Source organism: Ranitomeya variabilis, assembly GCF_051348905.1.
Source record: "Ranitomeya variabilis isolate aRanVar5 chromosome 1 unlocalized genomic scaffold, aRanVar5.hap1 SUPER_1_unloc_3, whole genome shotgun sequence".
In the NCBI taxonomy this organism is placed as follows: domain Eukaryota; kingdom Metazoa; phylum Chordata; class Amphibia; order Anura; family Dendrobatidae; genus Ranitomeya; species Ranitomeya variabilis.
This window is the reverse complement of record NW_027507933.1, coordinates 241658-269566: the sequence shown is the minus strand read 5'-3', so window position 1 is coordinate 269566 and position 27909 is coordinate 241658. Positions and strand designations below refer to the sequence as shown.

The 27909-nt window shown below is 44.8% G+C and overlaps 1 protein-coding gene across 8 annotated transcripts in view; it reads left to right on the top strand.

The window, feature by feature from the left end:
- ZBTB7A (zinc finger and BTB domain containing 7A) overlaps positions 1 to 27909 on the top strand; it is a 241966-nt gene that overhangs the window by 90860 nt on the left and 123197 nt on the right. The window contains exon 3 of one of the 8 annotated variants that reach the window (XM_077278952.1): positions 865 to 1544. The exons of the other annotated variants lie outside the window; for them this stretch is intronic. Within the exon in view, the coding sequence (XP_077135067.1) occupies positions 865 to 877 (13 nt within the window). The 3' untranslated portion in view covers positions 878 to 1544. Of the gene's footprint in view, positions 1 to 864; positions 1545 to 27909 lie in introns of those variants that run through there. 8 annotated transcript variants of the gene reach the window in all.

The following is a 27909-nucleotide window of genomic DNA, read 5'->3' as shown; positions in this document are numbered from 1 at the left end:
CATGGTGTACAACCCCAGTTATTTAGTGGTTTATTACTTGTGCTTGAAAATATGAGGTTGGTTAGTTTGTGTGTAATAACTCCTAACCAGATGATCCCGTAAGTTGTCACATCGTCTGCCACATCAGGTCTGATAGGTAAGTACTGTCTTAATGTTCTATCGGCCAAGAGAATCAATACAATATATCATACATTTTCTGCCATTGAGAGTGGTATTGTGTCACCATTTGATACATTTGTTGCTGGTGGTTTCATTGTTTTTGAAAACATCAGATCTTGGCGGTTAAAATTTCCTGCTCTGTTGTAAGCGTACTTAACACTTCTTACTGTAGCTACATTCATAGAACCTCTTCTTCCTCTCTGCCTAAAAAAATAAGGCAGACGGGAACAGATCTTACAACGTGTTGGATGGGATGAAGTTGGATGTGAAATAGCATTCATAGCATTCACAGCCGTCTCATTCCGAAAAATATCTGTTAGTAATAAACCAGAAATATCTTTTTTTATTACAATGTCAAAAAAGTCTATTTGATTAATATGATATTTGTATGTTAATCGGCTATTAAGGTCATTAGTGTTAATTTCTAATTTTTAACGTATCAAAACTTCTGGTGAAAACCAGATCATAAATACACTGTTTATGTTCTGGGTCCACAAAATGACCCCATTCATCCACGGGTACTGATCTGTCGAGAGTAGGTTGTGATGGTGGGATACGTTATGTGAGTATCATTTTGTGTATATTTATATTTTACTGATTATCATGGTGTTCTCTTGTAGGATGAGTTATTTGCCAATTGATGAATTGCTGTTATTTGCCATCTGATATCAGCCCCCACATTCATGTACTGTTATCTCTCCACAGGGTCAGTGAATAAACCTGTTTGCTAATATGCTAATGACATATTGAACTAGCTTGTTGAAACAATGACCCCCTGTAGTGCCTTAATCCACCAGGCACCTTTGTCAGGTGTGGGAGGCCTGAAAACCACCCCAACCTGTCTGACTACTCCTGGACATAAGGAGAGGACAGGAGATGGGGGGAATTCAGATCCTGTGTGGAACTATGATAAGACAGCACGTCAGAGAGAGAAAGAAGGGAATATGGGACTGTTATCCTCTGTGCTGGATTGTTGGACTTTTATTCTGTAACTGAACTGCATTCATGTTCTGGACTATTTTATCTTTTGAGTTGGTGGATCGTATATGGATTTTTTTTGCCTAAATAAAGCTTTTGAAATTGTTCACTATTCTCTTGCTCTGTTGATTGTGTGGTATCGGAGAAGGACCCCGTGATAACTGGTGGCAAGCAGCGGGATCAACAGCGTAACCCAATGGAGAACCACACACAGTGTGAGTACAGAAATTGGACTGTATCCAGTTTACAGGAGAGAGCCAGAGACTTGGGCCTGAACTACCAGGGACTGACTAAAGAGGCCTTTTTGTTATGACCCCAGTGGACAAGGTCTCAGAGGAACGTGTAAGTCTGCGAGATACAAAAATCCAGCTCATAGGGCTGTGGTAACTGGGTTGACCAAATAGCTACTCCTAACGCCAACACTAGAAGTAGCCGGGGATCATGCCTACGGTGATCGCTAGATGACTCGCGCCAGCCGGAGAATCTAACTACCCCTAGGAGAAGAAAACAAAGACCTCTCTTGCCTCCAGAGAAAGGGACCCCAAAGCAAGATACAAGCCCCCCACAAATAATAACGGTGAGGTAAGAGGAAATGACAAACACAGAAATGAACCAGGTTCAGCAAAGAGAGGCCAGCTTACTAATAGCAGAATAAAGCAAGATTACTTATCTGGTCAACAAAAACCCTATAAAAATCCACGCTGGAGATTCAAGAACCCCCGAACCGTCTAACGGTCCGGGGGGAGAACACCAGCCCCCCAGAGCTTCCAGCAAAGGTCAGGATACAGATTGGAACAAGCTGGACAAAAATACAAAACAAAACCAAAGCAAAAAGCAAAGAAGCAGACTTAGCTTGAAATACAGGAACCAGGATCAAAGGACAAGAGCACAACAGATTAGCTCTGATTTCAACGATGCCAGGCATTGAACTGAAGGTCCACGGAGCTTAAATAGCAACGCCCCTGAACTAACGGCCCAGGTGAGGAAATAAGAAAAGACAGACGCTCCAGAGTCAAATCACTAATGACCACTAGAGGGAGCAAAAAGCAAAATCACAACACTTTTATTGACCTACTGGTAGGTGCCAGCCCGGTCACCTCCTCCCATATGTCTGAAGGATGAGCACTGGAGACAAGGACCCCCCACCCCAAAAAGCCAGTGGGTGGTGTGGTACGAAAAATATATGGCTATTCTGGGCCCAGGCGTCTCTCAGGAGTACAAGGAGGAGGCTGCCCGCAGGGCACAGCAGAGACAAGAAGCAATGGAGCTTGAAAGAGGGAGTAACGTAATGTGGAATGTAAACCCAACGATCCAGGAGCCTGTACGAATCACCCGGACAGAGTTTAAGCCATTTGATGAGGCTTCCGGAGATGTGGAGGGATTCTTCAAGGACTTTAAGCAGCAATGTGTTGTGATGGAGGTGCCCCACTCTGGCTGGATGCGTTTGTTAGTGGGACTCCTGGCGAAGGCTTACCGAACCATTGACTCACAGCAGAATCGGGATTATAACATTGGAAAGCAGACTATCCTGGATTACCATGCTATCACTCCAGACTCATAGGACCAATTTCCGAGACCTCCCATGCAGTATGGGGGGATCGTTTAGGATGTATGCACATAAGATGTCCCAGGCATGACGGAGATGGCTGGAAGCAGAAAATGCCTTTACTGTGGAAGATGTTAAACAGGCGTTCCTTATAGAACAATGTCTTGCCAAGTGCCCCGCAGAGGTATGGGAATGGGTCCGGGAGCGCATTCCATGCACCGTGGATAGAGCTGCAGCCCTGGCCGATGAAGCCCTTACTATCCGACCGCAATGGAGAAGGTTTCTGGACAACGAACCACTGGCTTCTTCCGTACCCCCTCCGATTATATCTGCCCCTCCACCCAGCCGCAGGCCGATGACAATCACGCCTCACAATCCTGGGCCCCATCAGTTCCGACTACGACCTGGGAGTATCCCAGAGAGGAGATGTTATGGGTGTGGGCAACCTGGGCATTTGCAATCCAGCTGTCCCTCAAGGATTCAGAGGGAGCCCTACGCAGCCCCACCTCGTCCAGTGCATCTTGTGCACTCCATCCCGCCTGAGGATGAGTTACCACCATCCCCACCTGAGAGGACTATCGACCACGGCACCATAGATACCCCACCTGGAGTGTATGGACTCCGGCCTTTGTCCCTCAGAAATACAGAGCAACGGCATCGCCACCTGCAGGACGTCTTAATTGATGGGTACAAAGTGTCAGGATTTGGAGACATGGGGGCATTCCTAACTCTTGCTGACCCCCGTGTGGTTCGACCCAAGGCAATTCACCAGGGCCCAGGAATTCCCTTTGTCCTGGCGGGGGGTGTCCGCAAATATATACAGCGAGCTTTGGTGCATTTGGATTATGGTTTTGGAGAAAAACTGATGGATTCGAGTTATGGGAGGACTTCCTGCAGATATCCTCCTTGGAAATGACATTGGGGAGTTACAAAGTCATTTTGTGGGAGCAGAAGGTCTGTGGGCCTCTCTTCTGAAAGAACAATTGGAGGGAGATATTGCAGATACCGGAACGCTCATCATTCCCTACGTTCTAGAGTTCAGAGACTCTCGCCCAGCTAGCTATCTTGGCTAATGAACACCAGCAAACGGCCCAGTCCAGACAAAAAACCTGGTATGACTGTAAATCCAGGACCTAGGAATTTATGGACAAGTGCTCATGATTATTGCAACCCCTGCCACTGTACAAGGAACTATAAACTATTGAGCAATGTGGACTAAAAGGAGCAGGCCAGAGGTCTGTGTAGGCCCCATGGCGTGCTCACTTATTATGAGGGCACCTTTGTCAGGTGTGGGAGGCCTGAAAACCATTCCAACCTGTCTGACTACTCCTGGACATAAGGAGAGGACAGGAGATGGGGGGAATTCAGATCCTGTGTGGAACCATGATGTGAAGACAGCACGTCAGAGAGAGAAAGGGAATGATAATAATAATTTTTATTTATATAGCGCCAACATATTCTGCAGCGCTTTACAAATTATAGAGGGGACTTGTGCAGACAATAGACATTACAGCATAACATAAATCACAGTTCAAAATAGATACCAGGAGGAATGAGGGCCCTGCTCGCAAGCTTACAAACTATGAGGAAAAGGGGAGACACGAGAGGTGGATGGTAACAATTGCTTTAGTTATTTGGACCAGCCATAATGTAAGGCTCGGGTGTTCATGTAAAGCTGCATGAACCAGTTAACTGCCTAAGTATGTAACAGTACAGACACAGAGGGCTATTAACTGCATTAAGTGTATGAGAACATGATACGAGGAACCTGATTGTTTTTTTGTTTTTTTTTTAATGATAGGCCACACAGGGATCGTTTGGCCTACTGCCTCAATGCATTAACCTATCTGAACAAATTGAGTTTTTAGGGCGCGCTTAAAACTGTGGGGATTAATCGTATTAACCTAGGTAGTGCATTCCAAAGAATCGGCGCAGCACGTGTAAAGTCTTGGAGACGGGAGTGGGAGGTTCTGATTATTGAGGATGCTAACCTGAGGTCATTAGCGGAGCGAAGGGCACGGGTAGGGTGGTAGACTGAGACCAGAGAGGAGACGTAGGGTGGTGCTGAGCCATGGAGTGCTTTGTGGATGAGGGTAGTAGTTTTCTACTGGATTCTGGAGTGGATGGGTAGCCAGTGTAATGACTGGCACAAGGTAGAGGCATCGGTGTAACGGTTGGTGAGGAATATGATCCTGGCTGCAGCATTCAGGACAGATTGGAGCGGGGAGAGTTTGGTAAGAGGGAGGCCGATTAGTAGAGAGTTACAATAGTCCAGACGGGAATGAATAAGTGAAACAGTAAGTTTTTGCAGAGTCGAAAGTAAGAAAAGGGCGAATTCTAGAAATGTTTTTGAGATGCAGATAGGAAGAGCGAGCCAGTGATCGGATGTGGGGGGTGAATGAAAGCTCGGAATCAAGGATGACCCCAAGGCAGCAGGCATATTGCTTTGGAGTAGTGGTGGAACCGCACACGGAGATGGCAATGTCAGGCAAAGGTAGGTTAGTAGAGGGAGAGAACACGAGTTCAGTTTTTGACAGCTTCAGTTTCAGATCGAGGGAGGACATGATGTTAGAGACAGCGGTAAGAAAATCACTGGTGTTTTCTAAAAAGGTCAGCGTGATAACAGGAGAAGAGGTGTATAATTGGGTGTCGTCAGCATAGAGATGGTACTGGAAACCAAATCTACTGATTGTTTGTCCAATAGGGGCAGGATACAAAGAGAAGAGGAGGGGGCCTAGGACTGATCCTTGAGGAACCCCAACAGTAAGGGGAAGGTGAGAGGAGGAGGAACCAGCAAAACATACAGTGAAGGATCGGTCAGAGAGATAGGAGGAGAACCAGGAGAGAAAGGTGTCCTTGAGGCCGATGGAGCGGAGCATATTGAGGAGGAGCTGATGATCCACAGTATCGAATGCTGCGGAGAGATCCAACAGAATTAGCATGGAGTAGTGACCATTAGATTTAGCTGTTAGAAGGTCATTAGAGACTTTACTGAAACTGCCCTCACGAGTGTAAAAAGCGGAAGCCAGATTAAAGAGGGTCGAGAAGAGTTATCTGAGAGATAGTGGGTAAGACGGGAGTGGACCAGGCGTTCGAGGAGTTTAGAGATGAAGGGAAGATTAGAGACCGGTCTATAATTAGCGGCACAGTTTTGGTCGAGGGATGGTTTTTTAAGTAATGGATGTATGATGGCATGCTTAAATGAGGAGGGAAAAATACCGGAAGTGAGGGAAAGGTTGAATATTTTTGTTAGGTGAGAGGTGACAGCCAGGGAAAGGGACTGGAGGAGATGTGACGGAATGGGGTCACTGGTGCAAGTGGTCAGGCGAGAAGATGCAAGGAGCCTGACTACTTCTGTAACTGGCTCAATGTCAGAGAGTGAACTAGATGCAGTGGGGGAGGGTGGACCGTGCATGGTATGAAGAGATTGGGAGATGACTTCCTGTTGAATGTGGTCATTTTTTTCTTTGAAGTAATTGGCCGGATCGTCAGCGCAGAGATCCGTGGTTGGGGCCTGCTCTCTTGGGTTGAGTAGGGACTGGAAAGTGTCAAAGAGACGTTTAGGTTTATTTGACAGTGAGGTGATGAGGGTGTTGAAATAGGTTTGTTTGGAGAGGTGAAGGGCAGAGTTGTATGTTTTTAGCATGAACTTCTAATGGATGAAATCTTCGGGTAGATTAGATTTTCTCCACAGACGTTCGGCGCACTTGGAGCACCGCTGCAGGAAACATGTTTGCAGCGTGTGCCACTGTTGTTGGCCATCTGTGCCGGGTTGTTCTATGTATAGGAGGTGCAGCTTCATCCAGGGCACTTTGCAGGGCTTCATTGTAATGCTTCAGAGCAGAATCAGGACATGAGATGGAGGAGATTGGGGCCAATGAGGACTGCAAGTTCTTCATAAGTTTCTGGGTGTTAATGGCCTGTATGTTTCTATAAGTGTGGAAAGTGGGGGTGACCTGAGCGGGATGGCAGTTCTTGATAAAGAATGAAAGAAGGTTGTGGTCAGAGAGCGGGAGAGGGGAGTTTGTGAACTCGTCCACTGAGCAAAGACGGGAGAAGACCAAGTCAAGGGAGTTTCCATCTTCATGCATTGGAGAGTTAGTATGCTGCGAGAGGCCAAAAGAGGAGGTTAGAGATAAAAGGTGAGAAGCAGATGGGGAGAGGGAAGAAGCAATGGGGGTGGGGGTGTCACAGGAGATAAAGTGTGGAATCCAGGTGGCAACGTGATCCAGGAACTGATGAGAGGGGCTGGGAGGATGATACACCACCGCCACTCGCATGGAGAAGTGGAGGTAGAGTCTGACAGCATGGACCTCAAAGGAAGGGAATACAAGTGAGGGTACTTGGGATAATTTGGAAGGTACATTTTGGTGAAAGGAGCAGACCAACGCCTCCACCTGCTCTGTTGTCTGATCTTGGGGTATGAGAAAAGTGTAGTCCACCATATGAAAGAGCAGCAGCAGCGGTGGTGTCTGACTGCTGGATCCAGGTTTCAGTAAGAGCCAGGAGATTAAGAGAGTTAGAAAGGAAGAAGTCATGAATGAAGGAGAGTTTATTACACACAGAGAGATAATTCCAAAAGGCTCAATTGAAAGAGACAGAAGGCATGCATGGAATATTAATAAGGTTAGAGGGGTTTCTGAGTGTAGCAGTTGAGAGGTTTGACTGGCTATAACATGGGGGGCTTGGGAGAGATGTCTCCAGCAACTAGGAGAAGGAGGATAGAAAGAGTGAGCAGATGGTTAAGCGATTTGTGAGTGTCTCTTGTGTTGGATGGTGGGACTGAATGGATCTGCGCTGTTAAGCAATGTGAACAGAGCGTGAGTGCTATACATAGGAGAGGGGAGGACAGAGGGGCCGATATGGATGGAGTATAAAGAGTATGCAAGGGCGGTGAATGTGAGTGAATGCAGCAGCCAGGATATAGATTATACAAATACATATGGTGAGTATTTGTTCTGTTTCAAATGAATAGGGAATAGATTTAGATTGTCTTACCTGTCTCCTTCCCTGTCTAACTGCCATGTTATAACTGCCTAGTACTTAGAAAAAAGTACTTTGAATAAATGTACACTAATAATAGTGCACAAATGCACCCCTGCACTAATATGGACTGTTATCCTCTGTGCTGGATTGTTGGACTTTTATTCTGTAACTGAACTGCATTCATATTCTGGACTATTTTATACTTTGAGTTGGTGGATCGTATATGGATCTTTCGTATTTTTGCCTAAATAAAGCTTTTGGAATTGTTCACTATTCTCTTGCTCTGTTGATTGTGTGGTATCGGAGAAGTACCCCGCGATAAGGTCCCTCTCCCACAGCCCCAGAAACAGATTAGCATTGGAGGGCGCACAAGCCGCTCCCACGGCTGTCCCCTGGAGCTGTAGGTAGAAGGACCCATTAAATGTAAAAGAAATTGTGGGTAAAGAGAAAGTTCAACAATTGTAGAATAAACTCTGTCTCCTCCTGGGAAATTTTCATCATAGAGGTAATATCCTGTTGCCTTTAACCCATGCTGATGTCGAATACTCGGGTAGAGTTACTCTACATCTCAAGTGACAAGGAGCATGTCCTCGTCAATGTGTATAGTCAATCCTATGTAAAAAAAATCAGAGGTGTCCCGCAAAAAACGATGGAATCTTCTCGACAAGCTGCTTGAGGAAAGAATCGATAAATTTGCCAACGTTCTCGGCAATTCCCCAATTCCAGATATAATGGGCCTACCTGGAGGATTTTGAGTGTCTTTGTGCACTTTTGGTAATAAATATAGTGTTGGGACAGATAGATCTTTAATCCACAGGAGGTCACATATCTATTGAGTTAAGATATTACTATCCAGCGCTGCGTAGAGGATCTTCCCCAGGATCTTCCCTGCATGAAGACATGGGGTTAAACGTAAGTTTCTTATACATGATGGTTCTATTAATTGGCGGTATTTCTCAGCTTCATACATCCTACAAGGCCATACCACAATATTGCTGGCTTTATCGGCTGGCTTAACCCCTTTCTAACATTGGACATACTATCCCATCGAGGTGGGGTGGGCCCGTATGACCACCGACGGGATAGTACGTCACAGCCGGGTGTCAGCTGACTATTGCAGCTGACATCCGGCACTATGTGCCAGGAGCGGTCACGGACCGCCCCCGGCACATTAACCCCCGGCACACCGCGATCAAACATGATCGCAGTGTACCGGCGGTACAGGGAAGCATAACGCAGGGAGGGGGCTCCCTGCATGCTTCTCTGAGACCCCCGGAGCAACGTGATGTGATCGCGTTGCTGCGAGGGTCTCTTACCTCCTCCCTGCAGCAGGCCCGGATCCAAGATGGCCGTGGCATCCGGGTCCTGCAGGGAGGGAGGTGGCTTACCGAGTGCCTGCTCAGAGCAAGCGCTTGGTAAGCCTGCAGCACTGTAAGTCAGATCGCCGATCTGACAGAGTGCTGTGCAAACTGTCAGATCGGCGATCTGTGATGTCCCCCCCGGGACAAAGTAAAAATGTAAAAAAAAAAATTTCCACTTGTGTAAAAAAAAAAAATAAAGAAAGAAAAAAATATATATATTATTCCCATAAATACATTTCTTTATCTAAATAAAAAAAACAGTAAAAGTACACATATTTAGTATCGCTGTGTCCGTAACGACCCAAACTATAAAACTGTCCCACTAGTTAACCCCTCCAGTGAACATCGTAGGGGAAAAAAAAAAACAAGGCCAAAAACAACGCTTTATTATCATACCGCTGAACAAAAAGTGGAATAACACGCGATCAAAAAGACAGGTATAAATAACCATGGTACCGCTGAAAACGTCATCTTGTCCCGCAAAAAACGAGCTACGACACAGCGTCATTAAAGAAAAAATAAAAAGTTATAGTCCTCAGAATAAAGCGATGCCAAAATAATTATTTATTCTAAAAAATAGTTTTTATCGTATAAAAGCGCCAAACCATAAAAAAATGATATAAATGAGATATCGCTGTAATCGTACTGACCCGAAGAATAAAACTGCTTTATCAATTTTACCAAACGTGGAAAGGTATAAACGCCTCCCCCAAAAGAAATTAATGAACAGCTGGTTTTTGGTCATTCTGCCTCACAAAAATCGGAATAAAAAATGATTAAAAACTGTCACGTGTCCAAAAATGTTACCAATAAAAACATCAACTCGTCCCGCAAAAAACAAGACCTCACATGACTCTGTGGACCAAAATATGGAAAAATTATAGGTCTCAAAATGTGGAGACGCAAAAACTTTTTGCTATAAAAAGCGTCTTTTAGTGTGTGACGGCTGCCAATCATAAAAATACGCTATAAAAAATGATATAAAAGTAAATCAAACCCCCCTTCATCACCCCCTTAGTTAGGGAAAAATAATAAAATTTAAAAAATGTATTTATTTCCATTTTCCCATTAGGGTTAGGGCTAGGGTTAGGGTTGGGGCTAGGATTTGAGCTAAAGTTAGGGTTGGGGCTAAAGTTAGGGTTGGGGCTAAAGTTAGGGTTGGGGCTAAAGTTAGGGTTAGGGTTTGGATTACATTTACGGTTGGGATTAGGGTTGGGATTAGAGTTAGTGGTGTGTCAGGGTTAGGGGTGTGGTTAGGGTTACGGTTGGGATTAGGGTTAGGGGTGTGTTTGAATTAGGGTTTCAGTTAGAATTGGGGAGTTTCCACTGTTTAGGCACATCAGGGGCTCTCCAAACGTGACATGGCGTCCAATCTCAATTCCAGCCAATTTGCATTGAAAAAGTAAAACAGTGCTCCTTCCCTTCCGAGCTTTCCCGTGCGCCAAAACTGGGGTTTACCCCAACATATGGGGCATCAGCGTACTCGGGACAAATTGGACAACAACTTTTGGGGTCCAAGTTCTCTTGTTACCCTTGGGAAAATATAAATTTGGGGGGCTAAAAATCATTTTTGTGGGAAAAATTTTTTTTTATTTTCACAGCTCTGCGTTATAAACTGTAGTGAAACACTTGGGGGTTCAAAGTTCTCACAACACATCTAGATAAGTTCCTTGGGAGGTCTAGTTTCCAATATGGGGTCACTTGTGGGGGGTTTCTACTGTTTGGGTACATCAGGGGCTCTGCAAATGCAACGTGACACCTGCAAACCAATCCATCTAAGTCTGCTTTCCAAATGGCGCTCCTTCCCTCCCGAGGTCTGCCATGCGCCCAAACAGTGGTTCCCCCACATATGGGGTATTAGCGTACTCAGGACAAATTGGACAACAACTTTTAGGGTCCAATTTATCCTGTTACCCTTGTGAAAATACAAAACTGGGGGCTAAAAAATCATTTTTGTGAAAAAAAAAAAAAAAGATTTTTTATTTTCACAGCTCTGCGTTATAAACTGTAGTGAAACACTTGGGGGATCAAAGCTCTCAAAACACATCTAAATTCCTTAGGGGGTCTACTTTCCAAAATGGTGTCATTTGTGAGGGGTTTCAATGTTTAGGCACATCAAGGGCTCTGCAAACGCAACATGGCGTTCCATCTCAATTCCAGTCAATTTTGCATTGAAAAGTCAAGTGGCGCTCCTTCCCTTCCGAGCTCTGCCATGCGCCCAAACAGTGGTTTACCCCCACATATGGGGTATCGGCGTACTCAGCACAAATTGTACAACAACTTTTGGGGTCCATTTTCTCCTGTTACCCTTGGTAAAATAAAACAAATTTGAGCTGAAATAACTTTTGTGTAAAAAAAAAAAAAAAAAGTTAAATGTTAATTTTTATTTAAACATTCCAAAAATTCCTGTGAAACACCTGAAGGGTTAATAAACTTCTTGAATGTGGTTTTGAGCACCTTGAGGGGTGCAGTTTTTAGAATGGTGTCACACTTGGTTATTTTCTATCATATAGACCCCTCAAAATGACTTAAAATGAGATGTGGTCCCTAAAATAAATGGTGTTGTAAAAATGAGAAATTGCTGGTGAACTTTTAACCCTTATAACTCCCTAACACAAAAAAATTTTGGTTCCTAAATTGTGCTGATGTAAAGTAGAAATGTGGGAAATGTTACTTATTAAGTATTTTGTGACATATCTGTGATTTAATGGCATAAAAATTCAAAGTTGGAAAATTGTGAAATTTTCAAAATTTGCGCCAAGTTTCCATTTTTTTCACAAATAAACGCAAGTTATATCGAAGAAATTTTACCACTATCATGAAGTACAATATGTCACGAGAAAACAATGTCAGAATCGCCAAGATCCGTTGAAGCGTTCCAGAGTTATAACCTCATAAATGGACAGTGGTCAGAATTGCAAAAATTGGCCCAGTCATTAACGTGCAAACCACCCTTGGGGGTAAAGGGGTTAAACACTTCATCGAGTTTTTTCAGACGTTTAAGGCCCATGTGTTCTGACAGTCATATTGTTCATATAAACATTATTGGTTATCTCTTCAAAAGCTTTGGTTACCAATTGAACAAAGATCTCAATATTAGGGCACAAAGATAGTGGAGGGAATTTTTTTAGATTTTTGATTGATGGAAAATGATACTTTACCTAGAGATGGTATTTCATGTTACATACGAAGTTCCTCCAGAATCTGTAGCACCTCCTGTTCCTCTGGCATTGGAAAGTTGTGTCTCATGTCTTCATTGTGAAACCATTTCTTGAATACAGTAATATAGCAAAAATTTGAATGTCTTTCACGGCTGTAAAGCAATCAAACCTTATGCTTGGTGAGAATGTCAAACCTTTAGACAGGAGGTCCAATTCAATGTTAGAAAAAGAATGATTGGATAGGTTAATTACCTTTGGCATATTCTTGGATTCATGGGTCGTTTGCTATTAGGCATTTTGTAGTCCACCTTCCGTTTATTTTTCCCAAATTGCCAGATTTATTTTTTATTTTCTTTCTAGCTGAATAATATGAAGAAAAGTTATTATTGGCACATAAAACATGCGATTATGCTGCAGCGCAGGTGCCACGCCACGGCTAGCACTTGCCTGCAGCAGTTTTTACATTTTTTTTTTTTTTTAAGTATGTATATAATATAAAGCCGGTCATGGGAGAAGTGCCTTGCTGAGAGAGGTGAAGAAGAACCCCAAGATCACTGTGGCTGAGCTCCAGTGATGTCAGTGAAACACATATCTATATGTATTCTATATGTATATATCCTAACCTGTCAGTGTGATTTTACTGTATGCGCACATGAATTACTGGCTTTTATTCTATCTATTTCATATATAATGTATGTTTTGACATTTTTCCTTTGAAAACTATGTGTAAATGACAGAATTGCTGTATGTAAGGTCATGTTAAAAATCGCATTGCAATCGGAATTTTTAAATTTCTGACAACTGTCACTTTATGAGGTCACAACTCTGGAAAGCTTCAATGGATCACACTGATTCTGAGGTTCTTTTCTCATGACATTTTATTTCATGATAGTGGTAAAATTAATATAAACATAAGGATGAATGACCTCGGGGAGATCAAACATCCGACACCGCAGAGACACCATCACGTGTTTCTCAACGCAGTGATCCAGAACACTGCCCCATCCCTTAAAGGAAATATGCAAATACATGCAGAAAAGCAGCGGAGACACCATCACGTGTTTCTCAACGCAAGCAGTGAATAGCCAGGTCTTTCACCGAGAGGGAACAACCACGGGAAGGGCAGCATCCAATAAAGGAAAACCACCTATGCCAAAACATGGTATCCATCCACAGACAGCTGTTTCGGGGTGTTTGCCCCTCATCAGTGTGGAGTAGGAAGCTGGCTAATAGGAGCAGTGCCTAGTGAAAAAACTATAAACATAAGGATGAATGACCTCGGGGAGATCAAACATCCAACACCGCGGAGACACTATCACGTGTTTCTCAACGCAGTGATCCAGAACATAATATATGGGGGCGTGGCCTGGGACACAATGAGGACGGACATGCTCTGCAAGAGCTCCTGCTCCCAGCCACATCTTATTGTCATTTAACGTCGATTTACCCATTAAATCCACAGCAGCCTACTTCCTAAGGATACCTGAGGCGACGGATTTATATTGCAGTACCCCCGAGAGTCTTCTGGCCGTTTTGGAGGAGGAGGCACCGTGAAGCCGACACAAGCGATGGCCGTGGGTGCATGTAGCCCAGACTTGGCAGCACCGGAGACGCGAACCTCCCCCCCCTCCCTGGTCGCTGTGGGAACCCAACCGGCGACGATCCGAGGAAACTGGGAAGAGATCCGGATCACCTTGGGAAGATCGGGCGCTAGAGCCGGACAGGAGAAGAGCTGCAGCTGTTACCTGCTCGCGGTGCCGGGGCGGTGGAGACCGGCGGTCCAGTGGACGTTGGACAAAGCAGGTGGGGGCTTCCTCATTCCCCGGCGGGCCAGGCACAACAGAGCGGTAAGCGAGCAGCAGTCGTAGCTCGGCCCATCTTGGCGCTCACACGCGGCCGGTGCCATCTTGCCGCTACTAGTTGCTGCTTGCAGGGAAGCCCACTTTCCCCAAGCCCTGTCACGCATACGAGCTCCCCCCCACATACGGAGCTGAGTTAAGGCCCTTGAAGCTAGGAGAAGCACGGGGAATATTTTATAAACTGCAACGCCACCTCCCCCACCTGATTGACTCCCACTATTTTGTTTGGCTCAGAAGAATAGACCACTGGGTGGAAGCTGCCCCCCTAGCTGCTGTGAAACATTTGAGGAGACATATATCTGACTTACTTTAAAAAAAAACCAAAAACGCTGTTTACATCTCATATCTTTTTGATACTCCTCTTTATGGCGATATACCATTACAGATTCATGATACCGACGTATTCCACAACTATGCCTACATAAACCACACTCCAGGGTGTGAGTGGTGATATAAAGAGCATCTTACTTTCTACAAAACTACAATGGTGAAGATGGGCAGGGAACGCTCCAAAAACTTAGCTTCAGCCCTCTACCAGGGTAAACAAGGGGAAATGGAGAAATTTCTTAAACGTAAGATAACATCCAGGGGTACCCCCAAAACCCCTCTTTCAAATGTCGCTACAGTTGTGCCGACTGAAGAATTTGACTCAAGTGATGAGGCCTCGGGTAGTGATTTTCCTCAATCTGACTCTGGAAAACTATCTAGATCCTTTCTCAAGAAATCGCTGGCTCAGGCTATGAAGCCTCTAATAACCGAAATAGCAGGCATGAGAGCTTACCTTTCACACATCGGCAACAGAGTCGAGTCATTGGAAGCTACTCAGACTTCACTCATCAAGCAATCAAACAACACGAAAGACCACATAGAGTTACACAGGTCACAACTAAATAATGCTTTTTTGGCCTTTGAGGACCAAGAGAACTGGAGCTGCAGAAAGAACATCAGATTAAAAGGTCTACCCAAGAGCGTCTCCCAGGAAATACTTGAAAAGGCTACCAGAGAGATATTTGCCCTACTCCTGCCACAGGATAAGAGTGACCAGATTATCATTTAAAGAGTCCACAGATCGCTCCAACCCAAACCAAAGCCTACAGATCCACCGAGAGATGAAATTTGCAGTCTCCTGAGCTATCTAGACACCTTGGCTATTCTGACGGCCTCTAGAGATAACAAGTCACTCACTTATGAGGGTTCTCCTGTCCAACTATACCAAGACCTTTCCCCGTCAACCTTTGCAATACGCAGAATTCTAAAACCCCTATTGGATACTCTACGCTCAAACAAAATTCTCAACAAGTGGCTCTTCCCCTTCGGCTTAGCTATACATGGAGGTGGCAAACAGGTGGTTGTCAGGAGCCCAGTTGACCTCCCCAAAGTTTGGGACGCATTCAACTTGGCTGCAATAGAGATACCTTCCTGGCTCCCATTGGATACAGACCAAAGTTACCCTCATGATGAAGGACCCTTGTCATCTTCGGCCACTTTTCTAATTGCCTGGAAGATGACAGTCACCAAACAGTTACAGATGTTTAGAATTTTTTATATTTCATAAGATAGATTGCCGCTCGTGCGTCGGAGTGAATTCATCCTGTCTGCTATGGGGGGAACTTCCGGCCCCCGCCTCTGCGGCAGATGGGTAGTTTATTTGTATATAAGTGTTAACCTTTTTTCCCTGTTCTTGTTGGTTTTCTGGTTGACCTGGATACTTGAAGGGTATAGTCCTTACACACAAACACTTTTCCACGCCCTCCTTTACAGTTATGATTAGTGCCAATTCATCTGCCACCATAGTGGTGGCTTCATATAACGTCAAAGGCATACGTTCCCCTAACAAAAGAGGCCAAATAATGAGACTCTTGCACTCTAAAAAGTTAAGCATTGCCTTTTTACAGGAAACTTATTTCAAAAATGGTCCCCGATATGTCTCGTTCCCAATTCCCATATTCGTACCATAGCACGGGCTCCTCGGCTTCTAGAGGAGTGAGTATAATCTTCCAAAAAAATATTCCCTTTGAGCTAGTGGATTCTATGGCAGATTCTGACAGGTTTATTATGATAAAAGGCCTTTTAGCCAATACTAAAATTACTTTTTGTAACCTATATGCTCCCAATACAAACCAGGTCATATGGCTTTGTAAAACCCTTAACACTCTGAAGCTGTTCGCGGAAGGCATAGAGGTGGTGGGTGGTGACTTTAATGTCCCTTTTAACCCGATTCTGGATACTTCATCTGGTATATCGTCCATCTCCCAGAAAGCTCTTAGAAGGCTTCATATCTCACTGCAATAACTGAATCTACTTGATCCATGGAGAACTCTATATCCCAACACTAGAGACTATACTTTTTATTCCCCCCGCACAATACGTATCATAGAATCGATTACCTTCTAACGCAAACACCATGCCTCCGGCTCATAAAATCTTCAACAATAGATATTGTGTCATTGTCAGACCATTATCCTATAAATTAGTATCTCATCCTTACCCAGGCCTGCGAGGTCTTGGACTTTAAATGAGACTCTGTTGGATTCTAGCATTCATATATCTAAATTAACAAATTCACTTGAGTGCTTTTTCCAGGAAAACTTACTCGGGCCCTCCACCTCCCGTGATCTGGGAAGCGCATAAAGTTGTTATGAGAGGTGAACTCATAGCTTTGGGAACATTTGTTAAAAAAGAAAGATCCAAACAAACTTTATCAGTTATACACCAAATTAACACTCTCGAGAAGTTACACAAAAAATCCCGATGTAATAACGTCCAATCCGAGTTGTCAGAACTCCGCCAAACTTTAAAAAATCTCCTGAATATACAATCAGCTAAAATCTACATGAGAAGTAAGCAGAAGTTTTACCTTCATGGCAACACAGGCAGTAAACTCATGACCTCACTACTCAAGAAACGTAATGATAAAAGGTTCATATATCACATTATATCCGCTGATAAATCCTCTAAACGTGAAACTGCTGAAATTGCTGAAGAATTTAGATCCTTCTATGAAGGCCTATACAATTTACCTATACCAATAAACATGTGAGCCCCTGGAGGCTATTGAAAAGATAAACAAATTTCTAACCCCCTTAAAACTCCCCAGAGTACTTCTAGAAGATTACCACACATTGATAGCGCCCATCTCTCCTAAAGAAATAATAGATACGCTGGCAGCTATCCCCATTGCGAAAGCCCCAGGACCGGATGGCTTGCCAAATATATACTACAAAAAATTCATGAAACAATTATTGCCTCATTTGAAGTTACTGTTCAACTCTTAACTCGAGGGCCTACCCCTACCCAAACAATCCCTAGAAGCTTTCGGTTATCCCGAAGGAGGGAAAAGATCCCTCATTCTGTGCTAACTACAGACCAATTTCTCTACTAAATGCAGACGCAAAATTGTGGGCCAAAATTTTGGCAAATAGATTAAGCACCATTCTACCCAAACTCATTCGTGACGATAAGGCCGATTTCGTTAGAGGAAGGGAGGGCAAGGATAACTCGGCCAAAATTATTCAATCTATTATGTTTGCTAAAAATAGGGGAATACCGTTGACCCTCCTATCCACAGATGCTGAGAAAGCTTTCGATAGGGTAAGTTGGAGATATATGGAACAGGTAATGATCAAGTTTGGTTTCCCGCCACAGTTCAAGCAGTTTTCTCCCTTTATTCCCAACCAATGGCCAGAGTAAGGATAAATGGCACCCTGTCAAACAGCTTCGATATAAACAATGGCACCAGACAGGGGTACCTTCCTTGTTTACTTTGGTCATAGAAACATTGATGCAGAAAATCAGGCAGGATACATCCATAATAGGACTGAAAGTGGGTCCAATAGAATTGAAGACGTTGGCATTCGCTGATGATCTTTTTCTGATCACCAATCCCTCCCAAGCGTTTTTGGCCATACTTGATATTTTTCGGCAATTTGGTCAGTTGTCTAATTTTAAAATTAATACCTCAAAATCTGAAGCCTTAAACATCTCCCTCCTGTATCCCCAATTAAATACCCTACGTTCACAAACTCCTTTTTCCTGGTCCATAGACTCTACTAAATACTTGGGGATAGTGTTGACAAGGAACCTGTCACGGGGAGACTAGGTGAGCGAGAGCTAATAACCCGGGCCCCTGCAATTTCCCTCAGACTAGGGAAATCCTGGCTGACCCTCTACCTGAAGTTTACACTGATGGTGTGCATGTCCAGGCCTCGAACCTCACCCTGCCTCCTGTTTCAACCCTAAGCTGAAATCTCCGCACACCACCCAGTGAAGAGGTAATTCACCAATACCCACAGATAGCACAGACAAGGATAAAGGAAAATATACACCACGCCGCAGTCACTCAGGAATACACTATAAATGTGCAGGGCAAAATATATACAAATATAGGAAGGAGTAAATAAGACAAAGGAAAAATCACCACCAGCAACGAATCTCCAACAAACAGCTCTCCACTCCAGACCGAGATAACAACGCACAAGACAGAAGCTATAATCGGCGACACCCAATGATCAGGAGAGCTATTTAAAGGCAATGGGCATGGCCCAGCTTCCAATCCGAGGATCAGGTAAATTAACCCCGGAACAGCTAGATAAAATCTAGCCAACGCCAATGAGCAAATAGTGGTCAAAAGCGGAATTACCGCTGTCTGTCGAACGACCTGGTCTGAACAGCATCCGACATGACAGTACCCCGCCTTCTACGAGGGACCCCAGGGCCCTCACGGCTTATAGGACCCGGCTTGTCTGGATGGCGACGATGAAAAAACCTGACCAGCCGATCCACATGAATGTCCGAGGCTGGTACCCAGGACCTCTCCTCAGGCCCATAACCACGCCAGTGTACCATGTACTGTAAAGTGTGGCGCACTACACGAGAGTCAACCACCTTGGAGACTTCAAACTCCAAATTACCATCCACCAAGACTCGAGGTGGCATAGGCGCCGCGTCCACAGAACCCACCACCTTCTTTAAAAGAGACCTGTGGAACACGTTGTGTATCTTATACATCGTAGGAAGCTCCAATCGGTACGCTACTGGGTTAATGACGGCGGTGACCCTAAATGGACCAATAAACCGTGGACCCAATTTAAGGGACGGTATTTTGAGTCTTATGTTTTTTGTGGATAACCACACCCAGTCATCCACACACAGGTCTGGACCTGGCACACGCCTACTGTCAGCCACACATTTGTACCTAGCACCCACACTCAACAGGCGCTGTTTAACTCTCCTCCAGACTGACGACAAATGTGCTCCTAACTAGTCCTCCTCCGGAACGCCGGAAGAGCCCCTCTGACTCAAAGTACAAAATTGAGGATGTAGCCTGTAAACACAAAAAAAGGAGACTCCCCAGATGACTCCTGGCGGTGATTATTGATGGCAAACTCAGCCAAAGGAAGAAAGGTAGACCACTCCTCCTGGTTATCAGAGACAAAGCAGCGTAGGTACTGTTCCAAATGTTGGTTTATACGCTCAGTCTGACCATTTGACTGAGGATGAAACGCCGAAGAATGAGACAACTTGATCCCCAGCCGTGAGCAAAATGCTTTCCAAAATTTTGCCACAAACTGAGTACCCCTATCAGACATGATGTCAGACGGAACCCCATGAAGTCTGACCACCTCCTGCACAAATACCTGAGCCAGAGTCTTAGCATTAGGCAATGAAGGCAAAGACACAAAGTGCGACATTTTAGAAAACCGATCAACAATCACCAAGATGACCGTGTTCCCAGCTGATGAGGGCAAATCAGTGATGAAATCCATGGAGATTTCCGTCCACGGCTTACTAGGTACCTCAAGAGGAAGTAGTGTGCCAACAGGACGGGAGCGGGGCGTCAGCCCTAGCACACGTGGTACAAGCTGACACATATGAGACCACGTCCTGTCGGATCTTGGGCCACCAAAACCGACGTGACACCAACTCCAAGGTACCTCTAACCCCTGGGTGGCCAGCCAGGACAGCATCATGATGCTCCGCCAAAATTTTTAAGCGGAGGTGAAGCGGTACAAAAGATTTGTTGATGGGAAGCTCAGATGGTACCTCCTCCTGAGCCTCGGCAATCTCAGCCTCAACCTCAGTAGTGAGAGCCGAAACCAAAACACCCTTTTGGAGGATGGGTACTGGATCCTCCCGAGGTTCTCCCCCCGGAAAACACCTGGACAGAGCATCCGCCTTAGTGTTTTTAGACCCCGGTCTATAAGTGACAACAAAATTGAACCGCGTGAAAAACAATGCCCAGCGAGCCTGCCTGGGGGACAGACGCTTGGCTGACTCCAAATACGGCAGATTCTTAAGATTGGTAATAACAGTTACCTGATGTACCAACCCCTCCAAGAAGTGTCGCCATTCCTCAAAGGCCAACTTAATTGCCAACAACTCCCTGTTGCCGATATCATAGTTACGTTCGGCGGACGACAGTTTCTTGGAGAAATAGGCGCACGGATGCAAACCATTTAAAGATGAGCCTTGAGATAGTACCGCCCCCACACCCACCTCAGACGCATCAACTTCCACAACAAAGGGTTTTGATACGTCTGGCTGCACAAGAATGGGGGCCGAAACAAAACTTCTTAAGAAATTCAAATGCGCGCACAGCAGCCTCAGGCCAAACAGGGAAATTGGTACCATTTTTAGTCATGTCAGCGGTTTAGCAATGATGTGGAAAATTCCTTGATAAATTTCCTTTAGTAGTTAGAAAACCCAAGGAACTGCTGAAGTCCTTTCAGGTTATCAGGACGTTCCCAATGCAGCACCGCTTGCACCTTAGCGGCGTCCATTTTAAAACCAGAAGCAGACACAATATAACCCAAGAAAGGCAACTCTTGAACAGAAAATACACATTTCTCAAGTTTAGCATACAGCTTATTCTCTCTGAGAAGCTGTAACACCTGCCTGACATGATCTAAATGAGCATCATGTTCGCAAGAATATATGAGAATGTCATCTGGTACACGATAACGAATTTCCCCAAAACATGTGAGAACACATCATTGATGAAATGTTGGAACACTGCAGGTGCGTTAGTCAACCTAAAAGGCATCACCAAATTTTCAAAATGACCCTCAGGGGTATTAAAAGCCGTCTTCAACTCATCACCTTGACGGACTCTTATGAGGTTGTACGCCCCCTGAGGTCAAGCTTGGTAAACCACTTAGCACCTGCCACCTTGTTGAACAAGTCTGGTATCAGTGGCATAGGGTATGGATCACGAACCGTAATCTGGTTCAACTCCCTGAAATCCAAACACGGGCGTAATCCGCCATCTTTCTTCTTCACGAAGAAGAACCCTGCTGCCACCGGCGAGGATGACGGCCTGATGTGCCCTTTACTCAAGCTTTCAGCAATGTAATCTTTTAACGTGAAAAAGAAGAAAAATGTGGCAGCACTCACCGGCATGGTGCGGTAACAATCCTTTATTGCAAACGAAAACTTCACAGCAACATCTTCAAGGCAACAGGGGATGTGCCAGGGAGGTGAGCAGGGAACAACTTTTTTGTCGTTCCCTGCTCACCTCCCTGGCACATCCCCCGTTGCCTTGAAGATGTTGCTGTGAAGTTTTCGTTTGCAATAAAGGATTGTTACCACACCATACCAGTGAGTGCTGCCGCATTTTTCTTCTTTTTCATGTTGCCATAGACTTTGTTCCCGGCGAGCACCTCCAGCAGTGAAGTAAGACATCGTGGATACTCCTTGTGGTTGGACTGATAGTCTCTCGCTTCTGTCTCAATTAGCTGTGCGGCTTTATTTTTTCTTTGATCATGTAATCTTTTAACGCTTGTCTCTCTGGACCGGAGATGTTAAACATCCTTGCTTTAGGCAATTTGGCCCCTGGTTTAATCCTGATAGAACAGTCATAGGGACGATGTGGCAGCAACTCTGAACAACCCTTCTCAGAGAACACATCCACAAAATCCAGAAGTGACTCCGGAACGCTTGAAGTCACCGCAGCCACATATGTGGCCAGGCAATTCTCCTGGCAGAACTCGCTCCACCGAATTATGTCCTGAGTTTTCCAGTCAATCACCGGGTTGTGCATAGACAACCAAGGAAAACCCCAAACCACCTGAGCAGGAAGATTCCTGAGCACCTTACATGTAACCCGCTCGGAATGTAGAACTCCAATGTGGAGTTTCACCTCAGCCACAAATTCAGTAATCTCCCCCTGAGAGGAGCAGCATTGATGGTGACCACATGGATAGGATGAGACAATTTTTCAATCCTAAAACCTGCTGTGCGCGCAAACTCCTCATCAATGAGATTTGTGGCTGAACCACTATCCACAAAAACAGTAATTGGCAGCTTACTGCCAGCGATAAAAACCTTAGCAGGGAGCATGCATTGAGAAACCACCATGGAGGATATACATAAGCTCAGACTGGTCTCCTCCACACCCTCTAAGCTTAGAAGTTTTCCGCCTTTGCGTTTTTCTTAGACAGCAGAGGACAGATGTTAATAAGATGACCAGTTTTACCACAGTAAAAACAGGCTCCCTGCTTCCTGAGCTCAGGGACTAGACGCTTCACATGTGACACCCCTGCGATTTGCATAGGCTCCGTGGGCTCACCTGCAGCAACCTCACGTGAACCTAAACCCTCTCCCATAGGCGGTGTCTCATTCTCCCCCTGAGGCAAACGGCGATCAATGCGGACAACCAGACTCATAGCTGAATCTAGAGAAGTAGGAGTCTCGTACATCAGAAGAGCTTTTTTAACCCTTCCAGAAATCCCATGTATAAACGATACACAATGGAATGATCCAGCATTGCGGAGTCAATCGCCCAGCGACGAAATTCAGAACAGTAATCCTCTGCAACTCGCTCCCCCTGGCGAATAGTGTGTATCTTAGATTCTGCTAGAGCCATTCTGTCAGGTTCATCGTAGATTTTTCCAAGAGAGGAAAAAAAACTCTCCACAGAGTCAAATGCAGCAGAATCAGATGGCAAAGAAAATGCCCATGCTTGGGGATCCCCGCTTAACAATGACAACACCAGACCCACACGCTGAGCCTCATTACCCGAGGAGATCGGGCGCATACGGAAATATAGTTTGCAAGCTTCACGAAAAGAAACAAATTTACTGCGTTCCCCAGCAAATTTTTCAGGCAAAGGAAATTTAGGCTCAGCAACTCTTCCTGTCGCTCCAGCTTGCACATTAGATACTGCTAGTCCCTGTTGCTGTACTGCCCCCCTCAACTCAGTGACCTGTAGGGACAGTGCCTCCTGTTGTGAAATTGGATTTTGGGCTCCCCCGGTGGCCACTGGTGGAATTGAACTGGTGTGCATCATCCCCTCTGTTCACCTGCTTCCATCAGGATGTGGGAGTCGCTATTTAACCTTGCTCCTCTGTCACTTCCATGCCGGTCAACATTGTAATCAGAAGCCCTTCTGTGCATGTTCCTGCTGCTAGACAACTCCCAGATAAGTTGGACTTTAGTCCTCGTTTGTTTTTGCATTTTGTTCCAGTTCACAGCTGTAGTTTTGTTTCTGTGTCTGGAAAGCTCTTGTGTTCTGAAATTGCCACTCTGATGTTATGAGTTAATACTAGAGTCTTAAAGTAATTTCAGGATGGTATTTTGATAGGGTTTTTCAGCTGACCATGAAAGTGCCCTTTCTGTCTTCCTGCTATCTAGTAAGCGGACCTCAATTTTGCTAAACCTATTTTCATACTACGTTTGTCATTTCATCTAAAATCACCGCCAATATATGTGGGGGCCTCTGTCTGCCTATCGGGGAAATTTCTCTAGAGGTGAGCCAGGACTATATTTTCCTCTGCCAGGATTAGTTAGTCCTCCGGCCGGCGCTGGGCGTCTAGGGATAAAAAACGTAGGCAACGCTACCCGGCTACTGTTAGTTGTGCGGCAGGTTTAGTTCATGGTCAGTTTAGTTTCCATCCTTCCAAGAGCTAGTACTTATGTTTGCTGGGCTATGTTCTCTTGCCATTGAGAACCATAACAGCCTCCAACTGGTGGGTCATGGAAGTCATGGGATCCATGACAAACAAAAAAAAGAAACCCCCTTTTTTTTTTGTTGTTGGGCCGATTATAATGTTACGGGGAGACTAGGTGAGCGAGAGCTAATAACCCGGGCCCCTACAATTTCCCTCAGACTAGGGAAATCCTGGCTGACCCTCTACCTGAAGTTTACACTGATGGTGTGCATGTCCAGGCCTCGAACCTCACCCTGCCTCCTGTTTCACCCCTAAGCTGAAACCTCCGCCCACCACCCAGTGAAGAGGTAATTCACCAATACCCACAGATAGCACAGACAAGGATAAAGGAAAATATACACCACGCCGCAGTCACTCAAGAATACACTATAAATGTGCAGGGCAAAATAAATACAAATATAGGAAGGAGTAAATAAGACAAAGGAAAATACACCACCAGCAACGAATCTCCAACAAACAGCTCTCCACTCCAGACCGAGATAACAACGCACAAGACAGAAGCTATAATCGGCGACGCCCAGTGATCAGGAGAGCTATTTAAAGGCAATGGGCATGGCCCAGCTTCCAATCCGAGGATCAGGTAAATTAACCCCGGAACAGCTAGATAAAATCTAGCCGACGCCAATGAGCAAATAGTTGTCAAAAGCGGAATTACCGCTGTCTGTCGAACGACCTGGTCTGAACAGTGTCCGACATGACAGAACCCTGGTGATCTCTTTCAAACTAATTATAATACTCTAAAAAATACTCTAAATCTTTCAAACTAATTATAATACTCTAAAAAAGTGGAAATTTTGACGAAATCATATAATTTGCCCACACTCTCATGGATAGGTTGCATAAATGTTTTTAAAGCGTACATTATGCCAATAATTTTATATACTTTCAACATGATTCCTATCTAATGAATCTCTAAATAGCTTTTATAACAACAAAATCCTCTCAGGAGGGATCTGGCCTACAACTTCACAGAATCACCCTAAAAATTTCCTTCAAATGCAACATGTTAGACGAACACTCCAACAGTTTAGTCAGAAGTTCCCAACCAAATCCAACTGGTCCTGGCTAGATATAATGTCTAAATCTCCTCACCCAAAAATGAAAAACATATCTCGCCTGTATTGGCACCTCAACACTCCCACAAGTAAGCCTAAACCCTCCTTTATTCTTTCATGGGAAATGGAACTTAATGTTAACGTTTTGGAAGACCAAATAACAAAAATTCTAAAGTATGCACGGGGCTTCTCCAGATGCATTCTTCTTCAGGAAAATTCCTATAAAATACTGACGAGATGGCATTTGACCCCAGCTAAATTTTATCATCTAGGTCTTTCAGATTCCAACTTTTGTTGGCGCTGTCATAACTCTCTAGGGCACCATACGCACATTTTTTGGGACTGCTTAAAATTAAAAAAAATTCTGGAATGATACCAATATCACTCTTCAAAACCTGCAAATAACGAAGGCTAACTTTCAAGCGACGGAGGTCTTACTCTCTTGTCCATCCAAAAATTTTAGACCCAAAAAACATGACCTTCTCCCTCTGATGATTTCCGCTGCAAAACATTTAATTACCCTACATTGGAGAGACAAATCCCCACCTACTTTGTTGGAGTGGTCCTCTAAGATCAATCAAATTTCCCGTCTTGAGGAACTTTTTGGGAGATGAACAGTCATGATCAATATGTTAAGAGATGGTCACCTTGGAGAGATTGTCAACGCCTTAATCTTTTTAATTCTCCCTCAACTGGCTAATTATCCCTTTTTTCTGTATGCCGACCTAAATTTACTACGCTAATTGTTTGGACTGTGTATTATGCTATTTCTGTGACATTATTGAATCCAGGAAGTTCTTGTTGTCCCCAATTTCTCCTACCCCCTTTCTCCATTCCACTCCCCCACTTACCTTCCCCTCTCTACCCTCCACCCTTTCCTCCCTACTTAAGGTACCGTCACACTAAGCGACGAAGCAGCGATACAGACAACGATGCCGATCGCTGCAGCGTCGCTGTTTGGTCGCTGGAGAGCTGTCACACAGACCGCTCTCCAGCGACCAACGATGCCGAGGTCCCTGGGTAACCAGGGTAAACATCGGGTTGCTAAGCGCAGGGCCGCGCTTAGTAACCCGATGTTTACCCTGGTTACCAGTGTAAAATGTAAAAAAACCTAACACTACATACTCACCTTCGCGTCCCCCAGTGTCCGCTTCCTGCACTGACTGAGTGCCGGCCCTAACAGCAGAGCGGTGACGTCACCGCTGTGCTGTACTTTCACTTTCACTTTACGGCGCTCAGTCAGTGTGGGAAGCGGACGCCGGGGGACGCGAAGGTGAGTATGTACTGTTTGTTTTTTTTACATTTTACACTGGTAACCAGGGTAAACATCGGGTTACTAAGCGCGGCCCTGCGCTTAGTAACCCGATGTTTACCCTGGTTACCAGTGTAAAACATCGCTGGCATCGTTGCTTTTGGTGTCAAACACGACGATACACGCCGGTTCAACGACCAGCGATATCACAGCAGGATCCTGATCGCTGCTGCGTGTCAAACTAAACGATATCGCTATCCAGGACGCTGCAACGTCACGGGTCGCTAGCGATATCGTTTAGTGTGAAGGTACCTTAACCCACCAGACACAAACACTCAAATGCACAAGCCAATATACAGATGAAAAGCCAGTTCTTATTGGTCTGCAAAAACGTAGCTGTCTGGGTAATTAAGATACAATCTGGTTTCTTCACACAGCTCACCCGTAATGCATTAGCTGGGCTTCAGGAGCACGGACCCACTGTGTCCAAGCGTATATAATCCAAAAGAAGAAAGATGTCCAGCTCTACCGAATCCGTGAAAAAAGTTTCTTTATTCACAAACTTTAACATAGAGGGTACAAACTTCAGCACAAACCATATGGGTGTGGATCTCAACGTGTTTCTGGAGACTAAGCTTCCTTTATCATCACGAAGGGAGCTTGGTCTCCAGAAACGCATTGAGATTCACACCCATATGGTTTGTGCTGAAGTTTGTACCCTCTATGTTAAAGTTTGTGAATAAAGAAATTTTTTTCACGGATTCGGTGGAGCTGGACATCTTTGTTTTCTTGTTTCCTATGCTATCCTCTGTGTGACAACGCGAGAAACATCGGCGGTTCTGAACATCGGTAACATTACTGCGGTAAGATCGTTATCGTTGGTCAGAGCGCTGCAGGGTCCCACTGTCAGATATCAGAGTGACCCCGCAGCTGTCACTGACCCACGATTGGTGACCTGCGGTAAGCTTTCTGTGTCTGCTGATGAGTTTACTACTCCCATTAGACTACGTCTGCTGTCACTGATAACTGTGATATCAGATGCCGCTGTTGGGAGAAGTAGTCTCGTCAGCCAGTGCCTGTGCTCAAACTTGAAAAAATAAATAAAACATTTACAATATTAAGATCATATTCAAATAAAAAACATATTCTACTCACCTGACACCAAATCCCTGATGCCCTTGTCTTCTATAAAAAAAAATAAAATAAAATTTAAATATTTAACTTAACGTCCAATCCCCAATGCTCATGTCCCCTGTAAACATTCAAATAATAAACAACCATATACTCTCATGTCCGCCATAGTCCACATAAAACAAGTGAGATTGTCATGGGACACTCTGGATTACGTGGACTAAGGCAGACAGGAGAGTATATGGTTGGTTGGTTGTTTTTTTGTTTTTTTTTAATACAGGTGACATGGACATGTGCTGTGCTTTCACTTTATGGCCAGCGCTCAGTCAGTGCCAGAAGCGGACGGCGGGGGACGCAAAGGTGAGTATGTAGTGTTTGTTATTTTACATTTTACACTGGTAACCAGGGTAAACATTGGGTTACTAAGCGCGGCCCTGCGCTTAGTAACCCGATATTTACCCTGGTTACCATTAT